Below are 18,694 nucleotides of genomic sequence, written 5' to 3'. Positions count from 1 at the left end.
CATGACTAGGTTGAACAAAGTGGGGGGATAGGAAAGATCCTTGTGGGACACCTAATGTTACAGGTACAGATGAGGACAACACGTTGATCTTAAACTTCTGAGATCGGTTATGTAAGAAGGAAGTGAACCATTTGAGAACAGTCCCAGATAGACCCATTCTGGTGTTTAACAGCTCAATTGGGTTCTCATGTTTGATGGTGTCAAATGCTGAGGAGAGCTCAAGTAGGAGGAGTCATTGTGATGCCTGCAGCAGGGCACTGGTTAAGGCCGATCCGTTTTCTGGCTGGAATTTTGCTATCATGGACTTACCTTGGGAGGTAGGAGACCACTAGGCAGGTAGCAGCAATGCAAGCTTCTTCGTATTCCTGGCTTTTTTTTAGTCCCGACTTCGTTTGGAGCCTGTGATCTATGAACTGATTTGAAGAGTGAGGCCAGTATGGCTTCACTTGTTTGAAGCACATGCGTCCATGGGCCCTGCATTCTGGAATAGCCTAGTTCCAGAGGCATTACTAATCAATCTCGTAAGATTGACTTACGAATACCCCTTCGTTTTTTTTAAAAAGCCATGTATGTGTTTGTCAACATCCAAATGGGATATTTATAACTTTATTTCTGACAAACCTGAACTTAATTAGTTGAGGATGCAGTATCCCAAAGGCATGCACTATGGCTGAATTAGTCCGGCAAATTTGCTTACGCTTTTCCACCTCCCACTACTAGTGATTAAACTTTAACTGCGCTCCCTCACAATGATCTTAGTTGCTCCAACATGGGCAGGCAACCAAGGTTCACAACTGTTGGAACTATCAGTAGTGCCACATCAACTTGCACCTCACCCAAGCTTCGCACTCCAATATGGAGATAGGACACCCAGATGCCCATCAGCTTAATCTTGGCGATCTGGTTCCTGAAATCCTAGAGTTTGGCTATCTTCATCTTCTGCCAGACTGTGAACATTATCACAGAAGCTAGACTCTACCATGCGGCAAAATGGAAGAGGTTTGTCATTTATTGCTCACATATTCAAATCAACCCACCAGATGCTTCCATTCAAAACATCTATTACCTCTTGCATCTACAACCATGTAACCTAGCTCATAAATCTATAAAATTACATCTAGCTGCCATAGTGGCCTTCCTACAAAAGGCATTTGTCTTTGTTTAGGGTTCCTGCTAGCAAAGCTTTTATGGAAGGATTCAAAAGAATTCCACCAAGAACTCCATCCTCTCCAGTGTGGAATCTCAATGTAGTCCTTACCAGACTAATGGAGTCCTCCCTTTGAACCTCTAAACAAATGTTAACTTAAGTTCTGTAGTAGGGGATCTGTGTATAGTCCTAATCTAGTGCTGTGGTTCCCAAACTGCGAGCCGCGGCTCCCTGGTGCACCATTAGGAGTAGCCAGGGGTGCCGCGCACTGTGGGAAAGAGCTTGTGCTGAGGAAGCTTGTAAGTGTTGTGAGAATGTAAGCAATTAATAAAAAAATTGTGTGCATGTCTTTTGATGAGCTACCCTACCGTCAGCCTGAGGGCAGCAAGCAAAGCTTTACAAAGCATGAATCATTGTTTGACCCAAGATCACACGTCTGCCATACGCGCAGATATGTGCTTTTATGTATAATCTGCCTATATTCGTAGCAATGACTTGAGCGTTATTGCTTCCCTGGTTCTGTGCCTTTGGGGACCCTCTTTTCAAGAGAAGTATGTTTGTTCCACACTCCCTGCTTAAGTTACTTGTCACTTTATTGTAAAGGAGGGGAACATGTCAAACTCGTATCCCCCAAGCAACCCGTGCATTTATGTGCTGGCTGCTGTTCCTGCACTTTGTTTGTGTGAGTAAACACAAACACTTGCCGGATTTTGTCAGAAATTTCAGTGGGCACTCGCTGTGGAAATAGGCTGCATTGCAGACAGGATTAGTTTCCTGGCCCCAGTCTCACCCTCAGGAAGCATGTATTAACCCCGTCACTGTAAACCTGTTTTCTTATCTTCTGTGAAGTTCCTCATGTTTCTCCATGTCTGTGACGAGTAGAGTAAGGCCTCTCAAATTAGTATCATAAAACCTTTAATAAGGTCTCTCATTGTATTGTAATAACATGGATAAAGCGCTTACTACCTCGGCGAAACATCGCAGCTCAGACTGCAGCAACTTGGGCATCAGAGAGCCTGTTATATCACCCCAGACTGGGCTGGCCACGAGTTTTATTTCTGGGATGAGAGAAATACTGAAGACAGACTAAAAGCCACATTAAGGCTTTCAGTATGACAAAATGGGCAAGCAGCAGGTAGAAGACTGAATACCAAAGTAGAACAAAGTGTGAAAGAATCAAAGGGGAAGAAAAGGAAAGCAGGACAAAGAGGCAGAAAGGGGAGAAATACTATTTCTGAAGAGGCAAGGCAGCAACAATAGGTGGGGAAACTAACAGGATGAGGGAATAAAAGATGCTTTAGCATTTTCTTAATTGAAAGTTTCTCAAAGTGTCATTAACTGACCATAAACAGATACAGCAGAGGTTGCAACAATGTAAGCTTCCTTTAATGCACAGAACAGGCAATCCTACAGCTGCTCTGGGGCCTGTAGTTAGTCTTTTTAGGTTTCGCCTGCCGAAAGCTGCGCAAGCAGCGTTTCGCACAGGCAATCTTTTGTTTTGCAGTATGTCTGTTTGTTCTGCCTCTGTTTCCCATTGGCTAGCTCCATAAATGGAGGCTAGCCATTGGAAAACAGAGGCGTCCGTCATTAAGCGAGGTGACTCGTGGGCGTTCCTGAGAATTTTTCTCATCCAGCCCCTTTTAGGGTGGCTGTGGGAGGGGTTTATTTTTTTGGTCGTCAACGTTTCACTTGCTCATTCCGCGGCCGACCGCTGCCGGAGGAAGTCCAGGTGAGTGCCGTTCCCGCCCCCTCCCGCTGTCCATGCCTTTCCCACCCCCCCTCCCGCTGTCAGTGCCTTTCCCGCCCCCCCCTCTCGCTGTCTGTGCCTTTCCCGCCCCCCCTCCCGCTGTCCCTGCCTTTCCCGCCCCCCTCCCGCTGTCCGTGCCTTTCCTGCCCCCCTCCCGCTGTCCGTGCCTTTCCCGCCCCCCTCCCGCTGTCCGTGCCTTTCCCGCCCCCTCCCGCTGTGCCCCTGCGAGCGGGAACTAGTGATTCCCCTCCTGCTTCCAGGTCAGGTTGAGCGTGGGTCTCCTTTCTGTGTGGGGTCGCGCTGCAGCCGGGGCGATGCCGGATCAGATCACTGTCGGAATTTGTGGCCGAGACCAATGAGGACTACAAGGTGCCCACTGCCTCCAGCTTCACCAGCAGGATGGGGCAGTGCAAGAATCCAGTGGCGGCGATCGAAGAAGTAAAGGGGCTTGGGGGCCGATAGAGGGCGCCGACCCTACCTGGGGCTCATGCTCTTAGTGTGCCCGGCTCCGTCTGGGGGCCTCAGGACATTGGGTTTGTGGTGGGTATTGGCAATACCGGCACCGACGTGTACGAAGGTTGTGGGGCAGCAGGCGGAGTCAAACATTGGGTTAACTCTGGGATACTTTGGATAAAAAGAGAACGGAAGCGATAGTAGTGCGCACTGCTGTGGGAAGCTCTTCCCAACCTGCATAAAGGCAGTGTCTCGACCCTTTATATTTCACCATATACATCCTGATTTGAAGAGAACTCAGTGGGTTAATGCGACTACTGAAAATGTATCCTTACAGAGCACTTCCATGCGCTGTCCAACTGCGGCCATTGGACGCAGGGCAGTTTTAAAGGCCTCGTGTTCCTCCCCATAGCAATCCTGTGTCTTTGCACTGGGGTCATCGGGTGCAATTCATGTAGATAAACCAGTTTGGGCGCCAATAATCCATTCTATAGGGCAGTTGCCCACAAGCCCAGTGAATAAATACATTCTAATATTTCAATTAATTAAAATAGTTGCAAAAGACTGGACGTGGTGGGCTCTAAATTTTATGTTGAGAAAAGTGCACCTCTGTGACTTGACACGCAGAGACTGAGGGACTCTCCTATTGTGCATTTACCAGGAAAGCGGTGTGCGCCCACTGTGGCAGACATGTTTTGAGGCTTTAGTTTTTGTCTTTAACTCTTGCGTGTTCCACCCACAGGTTAACCAAGAGGAATGCCCATCAATGGAACAAGATGGATATAAAGAAGTTGGCTGGAGAGAGCGGCTTGAGGTATGATCGATCATTCGGTTTGTGTAATAAAGTGCTCCAGAGCTACCAATCTTCCTGCGTTTGCCTGGAAGTGGATGTCCCTTCAGGTCAGGGGGTCAGGCAAATGATGTACATTCTCACGATGGTCTTCTGAGCTTGCCCGCGGGTTGTGACGAGAAAGCCACATGGCATTGCTGATGCCTGGACGTGTAGTATTGTGGGCTTGTTTTTCAGGCTCTCTTGAATCTTGGTGCTGTCGTTAATGTGGTGGTGTGTAGGTTACCCTACCCGTGCATTTCAAAGAACTCCGTTCATTTCTGCTACAGTTGTCGTTTGCCTAGGCATCCACAATTTCGGGGGCTTTTTCCTCCTGATGAGTCTGGCTATGGTATTCTCAATTGGAAGGTTGGTGTAGTAATGCCAAATTTACATTTGAGTGTCAGTCTTCTACATTTTATAAACATATTTGCGATTTGTTCTTTGCAGTTTGCTGTTGGCCAGTGCAGTTTCTTACAGCCCTGCGAACTCTGCCATACTGGTAAGTTTAAAACTATGTGTCCGTCTCTTGCGACTGCACTGGTCTGTGATTTGATATTGTCAGTTTTCGAGTCTTGCGACCATGAGATACTGTACATGCACTACCATCTGAGACTTGTCCCGTCTTTTCCTTGCTTCTCTCCTTAGTATCTGGGTGATTTGCATTGTGTTTATTGTTCCTTCTTCCTTGCAAGCTACCTCCATCCTTCAGTCTGTGGGCTGGGCGCGGGTGTGGAAGAGGATGAGTTTAATGCAGATAGGCAAGGTTTTGCACCTTGTAGGTCCAATTCTTTGTAATGCGGTTTGTGCAATCAAACACTCAGACGTTCCGTTTCACAAAACTTAGACGATTAGTTATTTTACAAAATGAGACGTTGTGTTTTTTAGCTTGACCGTGAAAGATTGTTTTATTGTCGACTACCATGACAACCTATTTTGTACTTCACCTACCCACTTAAAAGCAAGAGCTCACTTTTTTAAAGTGCTAAAGTATTCTGCTCGTTTTACAATAATAGTCTGTGATTAACCTGAATTCGGGGGATAAGAACCTTAAGTTGTATGTACTAAACACCACTTGGGTGCCCCATCCACCTTCACTTGGGGTTTGGTAGGGCTATGCAGACATCTGGTGTTCATGCCTCGCCGTGTGACCGTGGCAGATTTTTCCCTCTTGGTCTTAAGTTTCATAGCTACATGAACTAGTTCCGAAACTCATCTTTCCCATAAACATTCACATATTATTCCCTTGATGTGCTGAGTTTAACAGTAATGCACACGAGTGCTTCCCTGTAAGCCCAGTTCTTCGCAAATGTGAAGAAGCGGGAAATATCCCTTTTTTTTTTATTTAGCAGCGGGAAATATCGCTTTATATTTAGCAGCTAACTGGATGAACAATATTCACTTGCATTAAAATGGTCTCCTTGGTGTACTTTGTACCTAAACTGCAATTAGATGTCTGCATACTCTTCCCTACTTCAGAAGTGGGGTTGTTCCTTGTATAAAGTTGCTCTGCCACTAATTTAGAATGTGTTTTTTTTCTCCAGAAACTTTGCCGCTGAGGGCGTGCTTGAGTATCATCGCCGATGTCCCTTCTAAGGTAGTCCCACCCTCGCCCCAATATCTGGAGCTAATTATCTTAATTGCCTCGTCAATGATGATTTTACCTACATTGTTTGATTTCCTATGAAATTGCTTAGTTACTGAGACGTTCCTGTGCCAGTGACCAGCTGATGGTCACAAGAGCTTTGCTAATGTAATTTATTCTTAATGTTATGCAGGTCCATGATGGTTCCGAGGTGCTCAGATCTGCAGCTCACACAGGTACAAACTATTTCATCGTTTCTTTTAATACATTTCCCCCGTAAAGCAGACCAGTGACTAGTCTATCCCGAACCAGAGACTAGTGACGACAACCTCTATGGATCTGACTGCTGAGGTCTGTGCCCCTTGTTCAGGGCATAGCTGGGGTGTAGTCTTGGAACCCACCATGCCTTATACTGCGCCACAGTTTCTGTTCTTGTGAGTTTTAAGAGGCCAGGCCTTTAGTGAGGGGCAAGGGTTCACATGTGTACACAAGTGTAACCTGTATGTACCACTATTCATGCTATCCTAGCTGTTAATGCCATTGTTACTCTACTCCCCAGCAACCATTTTGTAAGTAATGTATAATCTATTGCTCAAGGAAGACATTACGATGGTGTATTGGCTACACCACACCCTAAGTATTCAGTTTTCAGTTTTAGTTCGTCGGGCTGGACTGTTCCCATGAGGCACAGTGTCAGACTGCCACCCCAGTTCAGACATGGTCATATACAAATCAGAGTGTGCTAAAGAACGGTGATGGATTAAACCCAGATCTGTTGACTGGGTGTGAGTGTGGTTGTAGGAGAGTGGGGTTTGCAATCCTATGATCACCCAGATTTTTTGCTTTTGTTTCACTGGTTTACGACTTTCTCTGGCTGTGGGCCTGCCAATCAGACCCACAGCCTAGCTGTTCTCTCACTAAATTACAACGTGTACCCTAGGTGAATTTACCAATTGGTATTGGGCCACCTTATCAGACCCTGTAACTCGGGGCATAGGTGTACCCAGGGCCTACCAGGGGCTCCAGCATGTATTATGCCACCCCTGGCTGGCCATCTAAATCTGACACAACTGGCTGCACAACAGCTGGGGCAAGGTGGTGTAATCACCCTTCACTAGAATAGTGAGCACTGCATATCAGGCCACCTTCTCACAGTGGTTGGTTCAGATGCTCCGTCCATCTCCACCCCTTTTGTACTGCATAAATTTCATTTAGGCAGTATTGACAAGACTTAGATGTGCAGAATTCAAAGCAGACCAGCACATGTTGCCACCCACTAGTGATTTGGAAATTACCTTCCTTCATGTTTGTGGATACTTTTAATCTGCAAACCATGCTAATCCATCAACCTGCTAGTCAGTTTGATAGACAGCTAGCCAAAGATTGGGAGACCATTCATAAACAAAGGATGGGGGGGGGGGCTGGGCTAGGACACTAGATGAATCTCCTTTCCTATTAAATATCACCCTGAGCACCCCATTGGACTTGGGCAAAATTCCCTCCATGAAGGTGAACTATTGAGCAAAGTGGACCCAAGGGCATACCCAGGATGTAGTGCCATCTACAACTTGTGCGAGACTAGATCAAAGACAGATTAAAGATTGCTAAAGGCAGAATACACAATGCCCTTGGCAAGCACCACAGTCTGCCAATAAAGTAGGAAGAAACCATGCTTTGTTAATAATACGAACTCGTCCTCCAAAATGGAAAGTATTTTTTGTGGAAATCCATTCCTATACCTGGCAAGTAATAAGCGTGCCACAACTTATTGTATTGAATCAATTAGACTAATAGGCCTATAATTTCCTGGTACCATCAGTTACTTTTCTAAAAATCGGTATTCGCTCGGAACATCTCAAGCTCCAGTATAGGAACGTCTGCGGGCTATTGCATTGGCAAACAATCTCACTTTATCATTGTACTGTGGTGCAGAAAAGTCAGCCAGTATACTATCCAGGCCAGGAGCTCTACCACCCATGACTAGATCTTCTAGATCAAGTCTGTCACAAAAGGAATGGGTGGTCCTCTTCAATCTAGGCTGAAACTACCTGTCCCAATCATGTGTAGCCAAAGATTGCCCCATTTCCACACTAAATGTCACGTTTCCCAGAACATTCTTTTTGAGGTCCTGTCGTCCCACTCATTTCGCCCTGCGTGGATTTAGATAACTTCATTGCTTTGGTACATTTATGTAAGCTATACTGTAAATACTAGAGGCGCCAAGATGCAATACCCAAAATGTAATCCTACATTTGCATCCGAAGTAAAACCAATCGAGCCATGACCGTAGTGTAATTTGCTTTTGTGTAATTCCAATTTTTTTTGTGCTAAGTTATGCAAAAGTAGCATTTAGTAATGGATGTTAAAGAAATGCGTCTGCATTGGATTTGCCCATTTTGTATTTCCTATGAGTAAATTACTGTCACTTCTCTGCAAGTGTCCAGCTGCTGAGGCCTGGAGCTGATTATTCTCTTTATTCTTGCAGTGCTACTGGTCCATGATGGTCCCAGGGTGTCCTGCTCTGCATCACACAGGTACAAACACTTTCGTCGTTGCTTTTGAAATGCCCCCTTTGCAAGCAGACCAGTGATGAGTCTATCCCGAAGCAGAGACTAGTGACGACAACCTTTATGGATCTGACTGCTGAGGTCTGCCCCTTGCTCAGTAGACGGCTGGAGTTTAGGTCCAGTCCTGACACCCACCACACCTTATACTCGGCCACTGGTTCTTTTGTGCGCGCTAAGAGGCCAGACCTTGTTAGAGGAAGGGTGCATCTGGATCTAAGTGTTTTATTGAGTTGTAAAGTGTGGAGACACGAGAGTAACCTGAATGTACGTCTGTCCATGCTACCTAGCTGTTCAAGCCCTGTTTGCTTGACTGCATCAGCCATCTTGTAAGCGATGTATGTTATATTGCTCTAGGAAAACATTACGACAAGGGTGCTTTCTGGCTACGCCCTAATGTCCTTTATGAAGTTTAAATGTAAACTACCATGACATCACGCTGCCAAGCCACACTTTAGCTGCGGCATGTCTTAAACCTGGCACTTTGTTTTGTGAGCTATAAAGTGAAACCTAGAATTGCCTGTGGGTGAAGTCTACTGGAGACGCTAAGATGCAAAACCCAAATTGTAATCCTAAATTGGCATCAAAAGTGTGCTATCGAGGCATGTCCGCCGTGTAATTTGCTTTTGTGTAATTCCATATTTTCAATTAAATTATGCACCAATGGCGTTTTGTAGTGTTAGAATGAAATGCGTCTGCATTGGCTTTACGGATCTGATTTCCTATGAATAACTGGCCGTCCTCTGCACGTGTCCATGCAGGCAGGAGCTGATGCTAATGCCTCTTTATTCTTGCAGCGATACAGGTCCAGGATGGTCCCAAGGAGCCCTGATCTGCAGCTCACAGGTACAAACTGCTTCCTCGTTGCTGTTGATGCATTCCCCAGCCCCATTTCAAGCAGACCAGTGATGAGTCTATCCCGAACCAGAGACTAGTGACGACAACCTCTATGGATCTGACTGCTGAGGTCTGTGCCTCTTGCTCCGGAGACGGCTAGGGTGTAGGCTGTCTTTGGTACCAGCAACACCTTATACCGGAAGTATTTCTGCTCTGGAGTACATTCTAGGCCAGGTTTTTTGTGGGTTGGTGCATCGGAGTCGAGGGTTAGAGTTGCCAAGTGTGAATAGTCATTTGCTCAAGGACCAAATTAAAAACTGCATTATGGCTACACCTTCACGTTAACGTGAGTTTCAGAGAAATATTATTGCCCAATTCTTCCAAGCCATACTTTGAGCGACCTGCTTTAAACGGGACCTACTTTAAGTAAGCTATAGTGTAAGCCTATGGTCGCCCGTGGATTTACTCTATTGGAGACTCTAGGGGCCTTTCGACTTTGGCAGAGTCGGAAGAGGACTGCTACCATGCTCCCACACCGTGAAAGCAACCACCTGCCAGATTGACTTTTGTCACTGGAGGGCAGTACTTTGGTGTTACTGCAGTACCTTTTAAAATGGGCTCCGCAATGGGAATGGTAAAACATGTTCCTGCACGGACCAATGCTTCTGGCAGAGATCAGCCATGGATCTCTGGCCTGTGAGTGGACTGCCAGACTCGTAATGAGCCCCTAAAATGCATTGCCAACATTAATCCAATGTATCTAATTTTGATATGAAGCTCGGACCATAGTAAAACCTACATTTTGTGCTTTAGTACTTTTACGGAGTTGTAGAATTCCATAATCATATAAATTATGCCAAACTTATTTTAGTGCTGTAAAATGCGTCTGCATTGTTTTTGCTGATCTTTGTTTTCCTATGACGTATAACTGGCCTTCACTGCACATGTCCATCTGCTGGCAGGAGCTGATGCTAAATGCTTCTTTATTCTTGCAGTGATACAGGTCCAGGATGGTCGCAAGGAGCACTGATCTGCAGCTCACAGGTACAAACTGTTTCCTCGTTGCTTTTGATGCATTCCCCAGCTTCCCCTTCAAGCAGACCAGTGATGAGTCTATCCCGAACCAGAGACTAGTGACGACAACCTCTATGGATCTGACTGCTGAGGTCTGTGCCTCTTGGTCAGGCTGGGGTGGAGGCTAAGGGAATCCTTCCTGCTCTGTCATCGCGTCAGCCATTGATTGGTTCGTTATGGCCTTCAGTAGAATAACTGGGCTGGCTGCTGCTCCAGAACTTTTGACACATGGGTAGAATTTATTTAAAATGGGCAAACCTGGGAAATGCTGCAACTGATTGTCGTGTGCCTTTTTTTTGTCTAAGGTTTCTGTCCTACAAGCTGAGGAACATCAACGTGCAGCCACCACGCTGCCCATGCTGTGAGGCTGGCCTGTTGGAAGGTAAATATGGAGGGTGCTACTTTGCTTGTTTCTGTAGGCTCCAAACACCAACAACTGGGTTCATAACTAATGACACAAATTATGTGGGACATTAGTTTACTGAGTGACTCAATTGGCTACCAAGACAGTATCTTTTCAATGTCAATACTCGAAGCTTAACACATGTTTACATCAGATCATCAACTGCGTGAGGCTAAATATTCTTGTGTGCTTTAGATACGGTGACATGTTTAAGAGCATCCAGAGATGGTCTAAGTTTGTGTTGTCTCTGTTTAGAGGTGTATGTTCTGACCTGAAGCTGCATGTGATGCTTTTCTCACGATGGTCTTCTAAGCTTCCTGGAGCTGTGACGATAATGCCCAAGGGCTTTACTGATGCTGGCTTCTGTATGTGGTTAAACTGTACTGTTGTACTTCTGAGATGTGCTATGTGACTCAAAGTATTCATCCATGCTGCTCTTGCACTCGTAGGGATCTGGTCCGGGGAAGGTGTTCACTGAAGGAGGGAGTCATCCTAGACCCATCGCTGCTCTGGGAGGTAAGACTGCGTCCTTTACAATGCAGCTGGATGAAACTAATCCTGTGGTAGTGGGATTGATTGGAGTTGGGCAGGTGATGTCTTTCTCACGATGGTCTTCCTAGTTCCTAAAGGAGCTGTGACGATAATGCCATATGGCTTTGCTGATGCCTGTTCACCCAGTGGTTCTGCTGTGCATGTGTTGAAGCTTGTTCTTCTGAAGCTGAGCTCTGATGCGAAGTCTTAGTTTAAGATTGATCACTCGTAACTTTCAGTTTCACTTCCATGCAGTTTCTTCTGAACGATGAAACCTTTGAGATTTCTGCCAAGAACAGGTTATTTCTGTGGTAAGTGCCTTTATTTTTTACTCTACTTTTGTATTCCTATTGAAGGTCGGTGATGTGGCAAACGTCTAATTCGAGTCTCACGACCATGAGATGCGTGTACATGCACTACCATCTGAGACCTTCACCCTTTGAAGCCATCTTACAATGCATGGTGCTTGTCATGTCCCTCCCCACCCCTTGCTGTGTAATGGGATGACCATGTGGCTTAAAGGTCTGAAATTTGCAGCGTGTCTGGTCAAGCGTTACTAACAGACCATTTTATGAAAGCTTATATTTAGCGCTTAACATTGTGTTCTGGTGGTCTGCTGGTTTTTAATAAACAAATTTATCAGAGACTAGTAGGCTTTTCTTCTGGCGTGTAAGTAATGGGTATTTTGTAGCTGGTCTTTCCCCAAACAAACACGTTTGTTCTCTCTCTTTTTTAGGCACTTGGACGTTGGATCTGCAGAAGAGCCGTCTATACTGGTCTACCAAAGCTAACATGGACGCTTAATTACCATCGTGTTTCCCTGCAGTATTCTCTGGCATACTAAAGTAACCTGGGACCCCTAGGCTGAGTCTGGAAACCTCGGCTTTACTGGATAGCAGTCACAGCAAACCTGTCACATCAATAGAGATCAGCCTTTTTCCCCACAAGCCAGTGTGCCCACGCTAGATAATGACACCACCCTCATTAGGAAGGCTGGCAAATGCTAGTGTGTATTTCGGGATGTTTAATCGGGCTGTCCAGTATCAATCTCGATCAGACCAAATTAAAATGGTGGTTTCTGTCCTGTAAAATAAAGTTTTTTTTGACAACTTCATTTTTTTCTTGATTAAAGCGAACGGTAATCATTGCCTTAAGTGTTCACAAACTAGCTCTCAAAAGTTCATGAATGTTTTGGGAGGTTGCAACCCTGAATGCAGGTTTGATGTATCTCTCCCAGTGTGTGATGTACTCTTTGCTATTCTTGCACATAAGGTAGCCTCTCATAGGCGGAAACATGGATTACTTATTTGGGAACAGAGGTTTTATATTCAATGGTCCACGTCCTGACGAGCTTTGTTCAGCTATGATTTATTTTTTATTTATTTTCAAAGTTTTATATAGCTTGAACAAGATCTTTGAATATATCGGAGCGCTTTACAGAGAGGAGGGGTAAGGGAAACAAGAGGGTGATTAAGCAGACTTTTGTTACAATAATGACAATAGGTAGTACGTGAGTAACAAAATAAGATCGCAATCAGATAAAAGCATAATACATGTAGATAATGAAATAAACAGCTAATACAGAGTCGGTGTAAGGTCTTAGATCGGACCAAAATAGAGTTCAGGTGAATTTAGCCATTAGTATGGCTTTTACTTTCTTAAAAAATGCAGTGGAGGAGATCAGCCTCGTTTCGGGCGGGAGTGCATTCCAGATCCTAGGTGCCATTCCTGAGAAGGAGCGTTTGTATGTTTTTTCCTTCCGGAATCTTCGAGGTTTCAGGAGGAGATTTTTTGAACTTCTATTGGTTCTCGAACCTCCTGATACGGTCAACTTTTGGGTGAGGTAGTTGGGTGACCTGTGGTGTACAGCCATGTGTGTCATGCAGGCAATTTTCAACTGTATTCTGGCTTCGGAAGGCAGCCAGTTCAGGGATCTTAAGTCAGGGGAAATATGCAAATGTTTTCTTGATCCAGTGATCAGTCTCGCAGCGGCGTTCAAGGAGGCTCTTAGTGGTGCGGTTGTAGATGGGGGAGACCGCTGAGAGCCACACTTGCGTAGTCTATGCGTGGGATGACTAGGGCTTGTACTGCGGTTTGGAAGTCCTTAGCAGGGAAGAAGGGTTGAAGTTTCCTCAAAGTGTTGATTTGGAAGTTAGCTCCTTTAGTTGCTTTGCTGATATGCTGCTGCATGTTGAGATTGGCGTCCAATGTGATGCCTAAGGATTTTGCTGAGTCCACGATGGTGGGTTGGATATGGAGTGCGGTTAGGTGCTTGAGCCAGGATTGGGTGGTGGAGATTTTCACGGGAGGAGAGATCAGAAGGAACTCAGTTTTCTGTGCATTAAGTTTGAGGTGATTATCGGCCAACCATGATTGGGTGTTTCTGAGCGTGGAGTTCAGAAGTTTGATGTCTTCCGGGGATTCTAGTTTGAGGTAGAGATGAGTGTCATCAGCGTACATGTGAAAGTGTACATTAGATGCTTGAAGCAAGGTGGTGAGTGGTTCCATGACTAGGTTGAACAAAGTGGGGGATAGGGAAGATCCTTGTGGGACACCTAATGTTACAGGTACAGATGAGGACAACACGTTGTTGATCTTAAACTTCTGAGATCGGTTATGTAAGAAGGAAGTGTACCATTTGAGAACAGTCCCAGATAGACCCATTCTGGTGTTTAACAGCTCAAGTAGGTTCTCATGTTTGACGGTGTCAAATCCTGAGGAGAGATCAAGTAGGATGAGGAGGCAGGAGTCATTGTGATGCCTGCAGCAGGGCACTGGTTATGGTCTATCCGTTTTCTGGCTGGAATTTTGCTATCATGGACTTACCTTGGGAGGTAGGAGACCACTAAGCAGGTAGCAGCAATGCAAGCTTCTTCGCATTCGGGCTTTTTTTAGTCCTGACTTCGTTTGGAGCCTGTGATCTATGAACTGATTTGAAGAGTGAGGCCAGTATGGCTTCACTTATTTGAAGCACATGCGTCCATGGGCCCTGCATTCTGGAATAGCCTAGTTCCAGAGGCAATACTAATCAATCTCGTAAGATTGACTTACGAATACCCCTCCGTTTTTTTAAGAACCATGTATGTGTTTGTCAACATCCAAATGGGATATTTATAACTTAATTTCTGACAAACCTGAACTAAATTAGTTGAGGATGCAGTATCCCAAAGGCATGCACTATGGCTGAATTAGTCCGGCAAATTTGCTTACGCTTTTCCACCTCCCACTACTAGTGATTAAACTTTAACTGCGCTCCCTCACAATGATCTTAGTTGCTCGAACATGGGCAGGCAACCAAGGTTCACAACTGTTGGAACTATCAGTAGTGCCACATCAACTTGCACCTCACCCAAGCTTCGCACTCCAATATGGAGATAGGACACCCAGATGCCCATCAGCTTAATCTTGGCGATCTGGTTCCTGAAATCCTAGAGTTTGGCTATCTTAATCTTCTGCCAGACTGTATGAACATTATCAAAGAAGCTAGACTCTACCATGCGGCAAAATGGAAGAGGTTTGTCATTTATTGCTTACATATTCAAATCAACCCACCAGATGCTTTCATTCAAAACATCCATTACCTCTTGCATCTACAACCATGTAATCTAGCTCATAAATCTATAAAATTACATCTAGCTGCCATAGTGGCCTTCCTACAAAAGACATTTGTCTTTGTTTAGGGTTCCTGCTAGCAAAGCTTTTATGGAAGGATTCAAAAGAATTCCACCAAGAACTCCATCCTCTCCAGTGTGGAATCTCAATGTAGTCCTTACCAGACTAATGGAGTCCTCCCTTTGAACCTCTAAACAAATGTGAACTTAAGTTCTGTAGTAGGGGATCTCTGTGTATAGTCATAATCTAGTGCTGTGGTTCCCAAACTGCGCACCGCGGCTCCCTGGTGCACCATTAGGAGTAGCCAGGGGCGCCGCGCACTGTGGGAAAGAGCTTGTGCTGAGGAAGCTTGTAAGTGTTGTGAGAATGTAAGCAATTAATAAAAAAATTGTGTGCATGTCTTTTGATGAGCTACCCTACCGTCAGCCTGAGGGCAGCAAGCAAAGCTTTACACAGCATGAATCATTGTTTGACCCAAGATCACACGTCCGCCATACGCGCAGATATGTGCTTTTATGTATCATCTGCCTATATTTGCAGCAATGACTTGAGCGTTATTGCTTCCCTGGTTCTGTGCCTTTGGGGACCCTCTTTTCAAGAGAAGTATGTTTGTTTCACACTCCTACTCCTTGCTTGTCACTTTATTGTAAAGGAGGGGAACATGTCAAACTCGTATCCCCCAAGCAACCCATGCATTTATGTGCTGGCTGCTGTTCCTGCACTTTGTTTGTGTGAGTAAACACTTGCCGGATTTTGTCAGAAATTTCAGTGGGCACTCGCTGTGGAAATAGGCTGCATTGCAGACAGGATTAGTTTCCTGGCCCCAGTCTGACCCTCAGGAAGCATGTATTAACCCCGTCACTGTAAATCTGTTTTCTTATCTTCTGTGAAGTTCCTCGTGTTTCTCCATGTCTGTGACGAGTAGAGTAAGGCCTCTCAAATTAAATGAGTATCATAAAACCTTTAATAAGGTCTCTCGAATTGTATTGTAATTACATGGATGAAGCGCTTACTATCTCGGCGAAACATCGCAGCTCAGACTGCAGCAACTTGGGCATCGGAGAGCCTGTTATATCACCCCAGACTGGGCTGGCCACGTGTTTTATTTCTGGGATGAGAGAAATACTGGAGACTAAAAGCCACATTAAGAGGAGAGATCAGTCACTCTGATGTAGCCCCGTCCTTTTCGGATTTGGGGGCGTGATTTTTGATGTTCTTTAGACAGTGACGTTGTCTGTCACTCAGAACTTCAAAACCACGCCCCCAAGTCCGAAATTTGCCGTAGGATTCTAAATGCCATTTTCCCCTGATCGTCTCTGCTTGAAGTCGCTGTTACGAAGCTCTTGAAACGGGTAAGTGTTTTCGTTTACATGTAAGCCATGTTTTTTTTTATTTAGGCTAATCTTATGTTTCTTATCTTTTTTCTAGGTCCAACATGGCCCGTGGCGTCTTCCTGCAGCGATGTGCACCGCTGTGCCTGGAGCGGTTCCGATCTGCGGCTCTTTTGCAGATTGAGGTCAGCTATCTTTTCTATTTTAATAATCTTATGTTTTGTTTGTCTTTTGTAGGTCCAACATGGCCCGTGGCGTTTCCCTGCAGCCGATTGCACCGCTGTGGACGAAGCTGTTCAGACGGGTATGTATGTTGCTGTTGTTTTCGTCTAAAAGTAAGCCATTTTGTTTTTTTAGGCTAATCTTATGTTTCTTATCTTTTTTCTAGGTCCAACATGGCCCGTGGCGTCTTTCTGCAGCGATGTGCACCGCTGTGCACGGAGTGGTTCCGATCCGCGGCTCTTTTGCAGATTGAGGTGAGCTATCTTTTCTATTTTAATAATCTTATGTTTTGTTTGTCTTTTGTAGGTCCAACATGGCCCGTGGCGTTTCCCTGCAGCCGATTGCACCGCTGTGCACGAAGCTGTTCAGACGGGTATGTATGTTGCTGTTGTTTTCGTCTAAAAGTAAGCCATTTTGTTATTTTAGGCTAATCTTATGTTATCTTTTTTCTAGGTCCTACATGGCCCGTGGCGTCACCCTGCAGCGATGTGCACCGCTGTGCACGGAGTGGTTCCGATCCGCGGCTCTTTTGCAGATTGAGGTGAGCTATCTTTTCTATTTTAATAATCTTATGTTTTGTTTGTGTTTTGTAGGTCCAACATGGCCCGTGGCGTCTCCCTGCAGCCGATTGCACCGCTGTGCACGAAGCTGTTCAGACGGGTATGTATGTTGCTGTTGTTTTCATCTAAAAGTAAGCCATTTTGTTCTTTTAGGCTAATCTTATGTTTCTTATCTTTTTTCTAGGTCCAACATGGCCCGTGGCGTCACCCTGCAGCGATGTGCACGGAGTTGTTCCGATCCGCGGCTCTTTTGCAGATTGAGGTGAGCTATCTTTTCTATTTTAATAATCTTATGTTTTGTTTGTCTTTTGTGGGTCCAACATGGCCCGTGGCGTTTCCCTGCAGCCGATTGCACCGCTGTGCACGAAGCTGTTCAGACGGGTATGTATGTTGCTGTTATTTTCGTCTAAAAGTAAGCCATTTTGATCTTTTAGGCTAATCTTATGTTTCTTATCTTTTTTCTTGGTCCAACATGGCCTGTGGCGTCACCCTGCAGCGATGTGCACCGCTGTGCACGGAGTGGTTCTGATCCGAGGCTCTTTTGCAGTTTGAGGTCAGCTATCTTTTCTATTGTAGTAATCTTATGTTTTTTCTGTCTTTTGTAGGTCCCACATGGTCCGTGGCGTCTCCCTGCAGCCGCGTGCACTACTGTGCACGCCGTTTTTCAGACAGGTATGTATGTTTTTGTTTTTTTTAGGATCCAAGTAAGGCATCTTTGTATTGTAGCTAATGTTATGTTTTTTCTCTTATGTTTAGGTCTAACATGGTTCATGTATGTTGTTGTTGTTTTCCTTTACAGGTAAGCCAGATTTGTGTTTTTAGGCTAATGTAATGTTTCTTTTCTTTTTTTCTAGGTTCAACATGGCCCGTGGCGTCACCCTGCAGCGATGTGCACCGCTGTGCACGGAGTAGTTCCGATCCGATGCTCTTTTGCAGTTTGAGGTCAGCTATCTTTTCTATTGTAATAATCTTATGTTTTTTCTGTATTTTCTAGGTCCCACATGGTCCGTGGCGTCTCCCTGCAGCCGTGTGCACTACTGTGCACGCATTTTTTCAGATAGGTATGTATGTTTTTTTAGGCTAATCTTATGTTTCGTTTCTTTTTTCTAGGACCAACATGGCCCGTGGCGTCTCCCTTTTTCACGTTAACGTCATTTCCCGATATCTTCTGGCACACTTCACTGTCTGCTGCTACGATCGACAGGTAATTGCTATTTTTTTATATAATGAAAGTGTGTTTGTGATTTTTGACACTAAATTGTATACAGTTCCTTTATGTGCTGTTAATGTAATCATGGCTCGTTTTTGGCTCGCACTTGTGTCTGGCTCGCCTGTGCTTCCTGTCCTTTTCCATGCTTTCACTGGCTCGTCTTTAGCTCGTGTATTCGCCATGCATTGACTGATGTTTGCGCAGGTGTCGTCTTGGTATTCGGGTCCTGTACTCTAGTTTTGCCTTAACTCGCACCCTGTTTCTTTTTTAAGCTCGCACCTGGCCCGTATCGCCACAATGCATTGCCCTTTGTTTTGTGATGTTTTCCTGTTTTTTAAAAACCTAGTATATATATGCACTGTCCATGTTCTCTTTGTGTGACGTTTGTCTGATCTCCACACTTGCTGCTACGATCGACAGGTAATTGCTATTTTTTTTATATAATGAAAGAGTGTGTTTGTGATTTTTGACACTAAATTGTATACAGTTCCTTTATGTGCTGTTAATGTAATCATGGCTCGTGCTTCCTGTCCTTTTCCATGCTTTCACTGGCTCGTCTTTAGCTCATGTATTCGCCATGCATTGACTG

At 45.0% G+C, this 18,694-nt stretch overlaps 1 protein-coding gene and 10 non-coding genes across 17 annotated transcripts in view; all 11 read left to right on the top strand.

Annotated features, from left to right (window-relative positions):
* The first annotated feature begins 3,372 nt into the window (after positions 1-3,372).
* The window catches only part of LOC147701582 (uncharacterized), a 67,641-nt gene continuing 52,319 nt past the window's right edge, over positions 3,373-18,694 (top strand). Inside the window, exons 1-11 of one of the 7 annotated variants that reach the window (XM_086930250.1) lie at positions 3,373-4,161; positions 4,627-4,678; positions 5,721-5,773; positions 5,955-5,997; positions 8,247-8,295; positions 9,123-9,171; positions 10,158-10,206; positions 10,542-10,618; positions 11,089-11,155; positions 11,426-11,481; positions 11,907-12,284. In XM_086930250.1, the coding sequence (XP_086786376.1) occupies positions 4,114-4,161; positions 4,627-4,678; positions 5,721-5,773; positions 5,955-5,997; positions 8,247-8,295; positions 9,123-9,171; positions 10,158-10,160 (297 nt within the window). In that variant the 5' untranslated portion in view covers positions 3,373-4,113 and the 3' untranslated portion in view covers positions 10,161-10,206; positions 10,542-10,618; positions 11,089-11,155; positions 11,426-11,481; positions 11,907-12,284. The other 6 variants (XM_086930248.1, XM_086930246.1, XM_086930245.1 and 3 more) reach the window with 6 other exon arrangements.
* On the top strand, positions 4,260-4,347 carry LOC147701601 (small nucleolar RNA SNORD35). The gene has a single exon (XR_015298696.1). It is a non-coding gene; the product is annotated as a small nucleolar RNA SNORD35 (small nucleolar RNA).
* LOC147701600 (small nucleolar RNA Z195/SNORD33/SNORD32 family) lies at positions 4,717-4,795 on the top strand. The gene has a single exon (XR_015298765.1). It is a non-coding gene; the product is annotated as a small nucleolar RNA Z195/SNORD33/SNORD32 family (small nucleolar RNA).
* Positions 5,820-5,887, top strand: LOC147701599 (small nucleolar RNA SNORD34). The gene has a single exon (XR_015298638.1). It is a non-coding gene; the product is annotated as a small nucleolar RNA SNORD34 (small nucleolar RNA).
* On the top strand, positions 6,046-6,114 carry LOC147701598 (small nucleolar RNA SNORD50). Its single transcript, XR_015298729.1, has one exon. It is a non-coding gene; the product is annotated as a small nucleolar RNA SNORD50 (small nucleolar RNA).
* Positions 8,343-8,411, top strand: LOC147701597 (small nucleolar RNA SNORD50). Its single transcript, XR_015298722.1, has one exon. It is a non-coding gene; the product is annotated as a small nucleolar RNA SNORD50 (small nucleolar RNA).
* On the top strand, positions 9,226-9,294 carry LOC147701596 (small nucleolar RNA SNORD50). The gene has a single exon (XR_015298714.1). It is a non-coding gene; the product is annotated as a small nucleolar RNA SNORD50 (small nucleolar RNA).
* On the top strand, positions 10,262-10,330 carry LOC147701595 (small nucleolar RNA SNORD50). Its single transcript, XR_015298713.1, has one exon. It is a non-coding gene; the product is annotated as a small nucleolar RNA SNORD50 (small nucleolar RNA).
* On the top strand, positions 10,918-11,002 carry LOC147701594 (small nucleolar RNA SNORD35). The gene has a single exon (XR_015298702.1). It is a non-coding gene; the product is annotated as a small nucleolar RNA SNORD35 (small nucleolar RNA).
* Positions 11,225-11,311, top strand: LOC147701593 (small nucleolar RNA SNORD35). Its single transcript, XR_015298692.1, has one exon. It is a non-coding gene; the product is annotated as a small nucleolar RNA SNORD35 (small nucleolar RNA).
* LOC147701592 (small nucleolar RNA Z195/SNORD33/SNORD32 family) lies at positions 11,524-11,603 on the top strand. The gene has a single exon (XR_015298757.1). It is a non-coding gene; the product is annotated as a small nucleolar RNA Z195/SNORD33/SNORD32 family (small nucleolar RNA).

This window comes from Lissotriton vulgaris, chromosome 7, assembly GCF_964263255.1.
Source record: "Lissotriton vulgaris chromosome 7, aLisVul1.2, whole genome shotgun sequence".
Taxonomy (NCBI): Eukaryota; Metazoa; Chordata; class Amphibia; order Caudata; family Salamandridae; genus Lissotriton; species Lissotriton vulgaris.
Note: the sequence above shows the minus strand (reverse complement) of the source record. Positions and strands in the feature narration are given on the sequence as shown.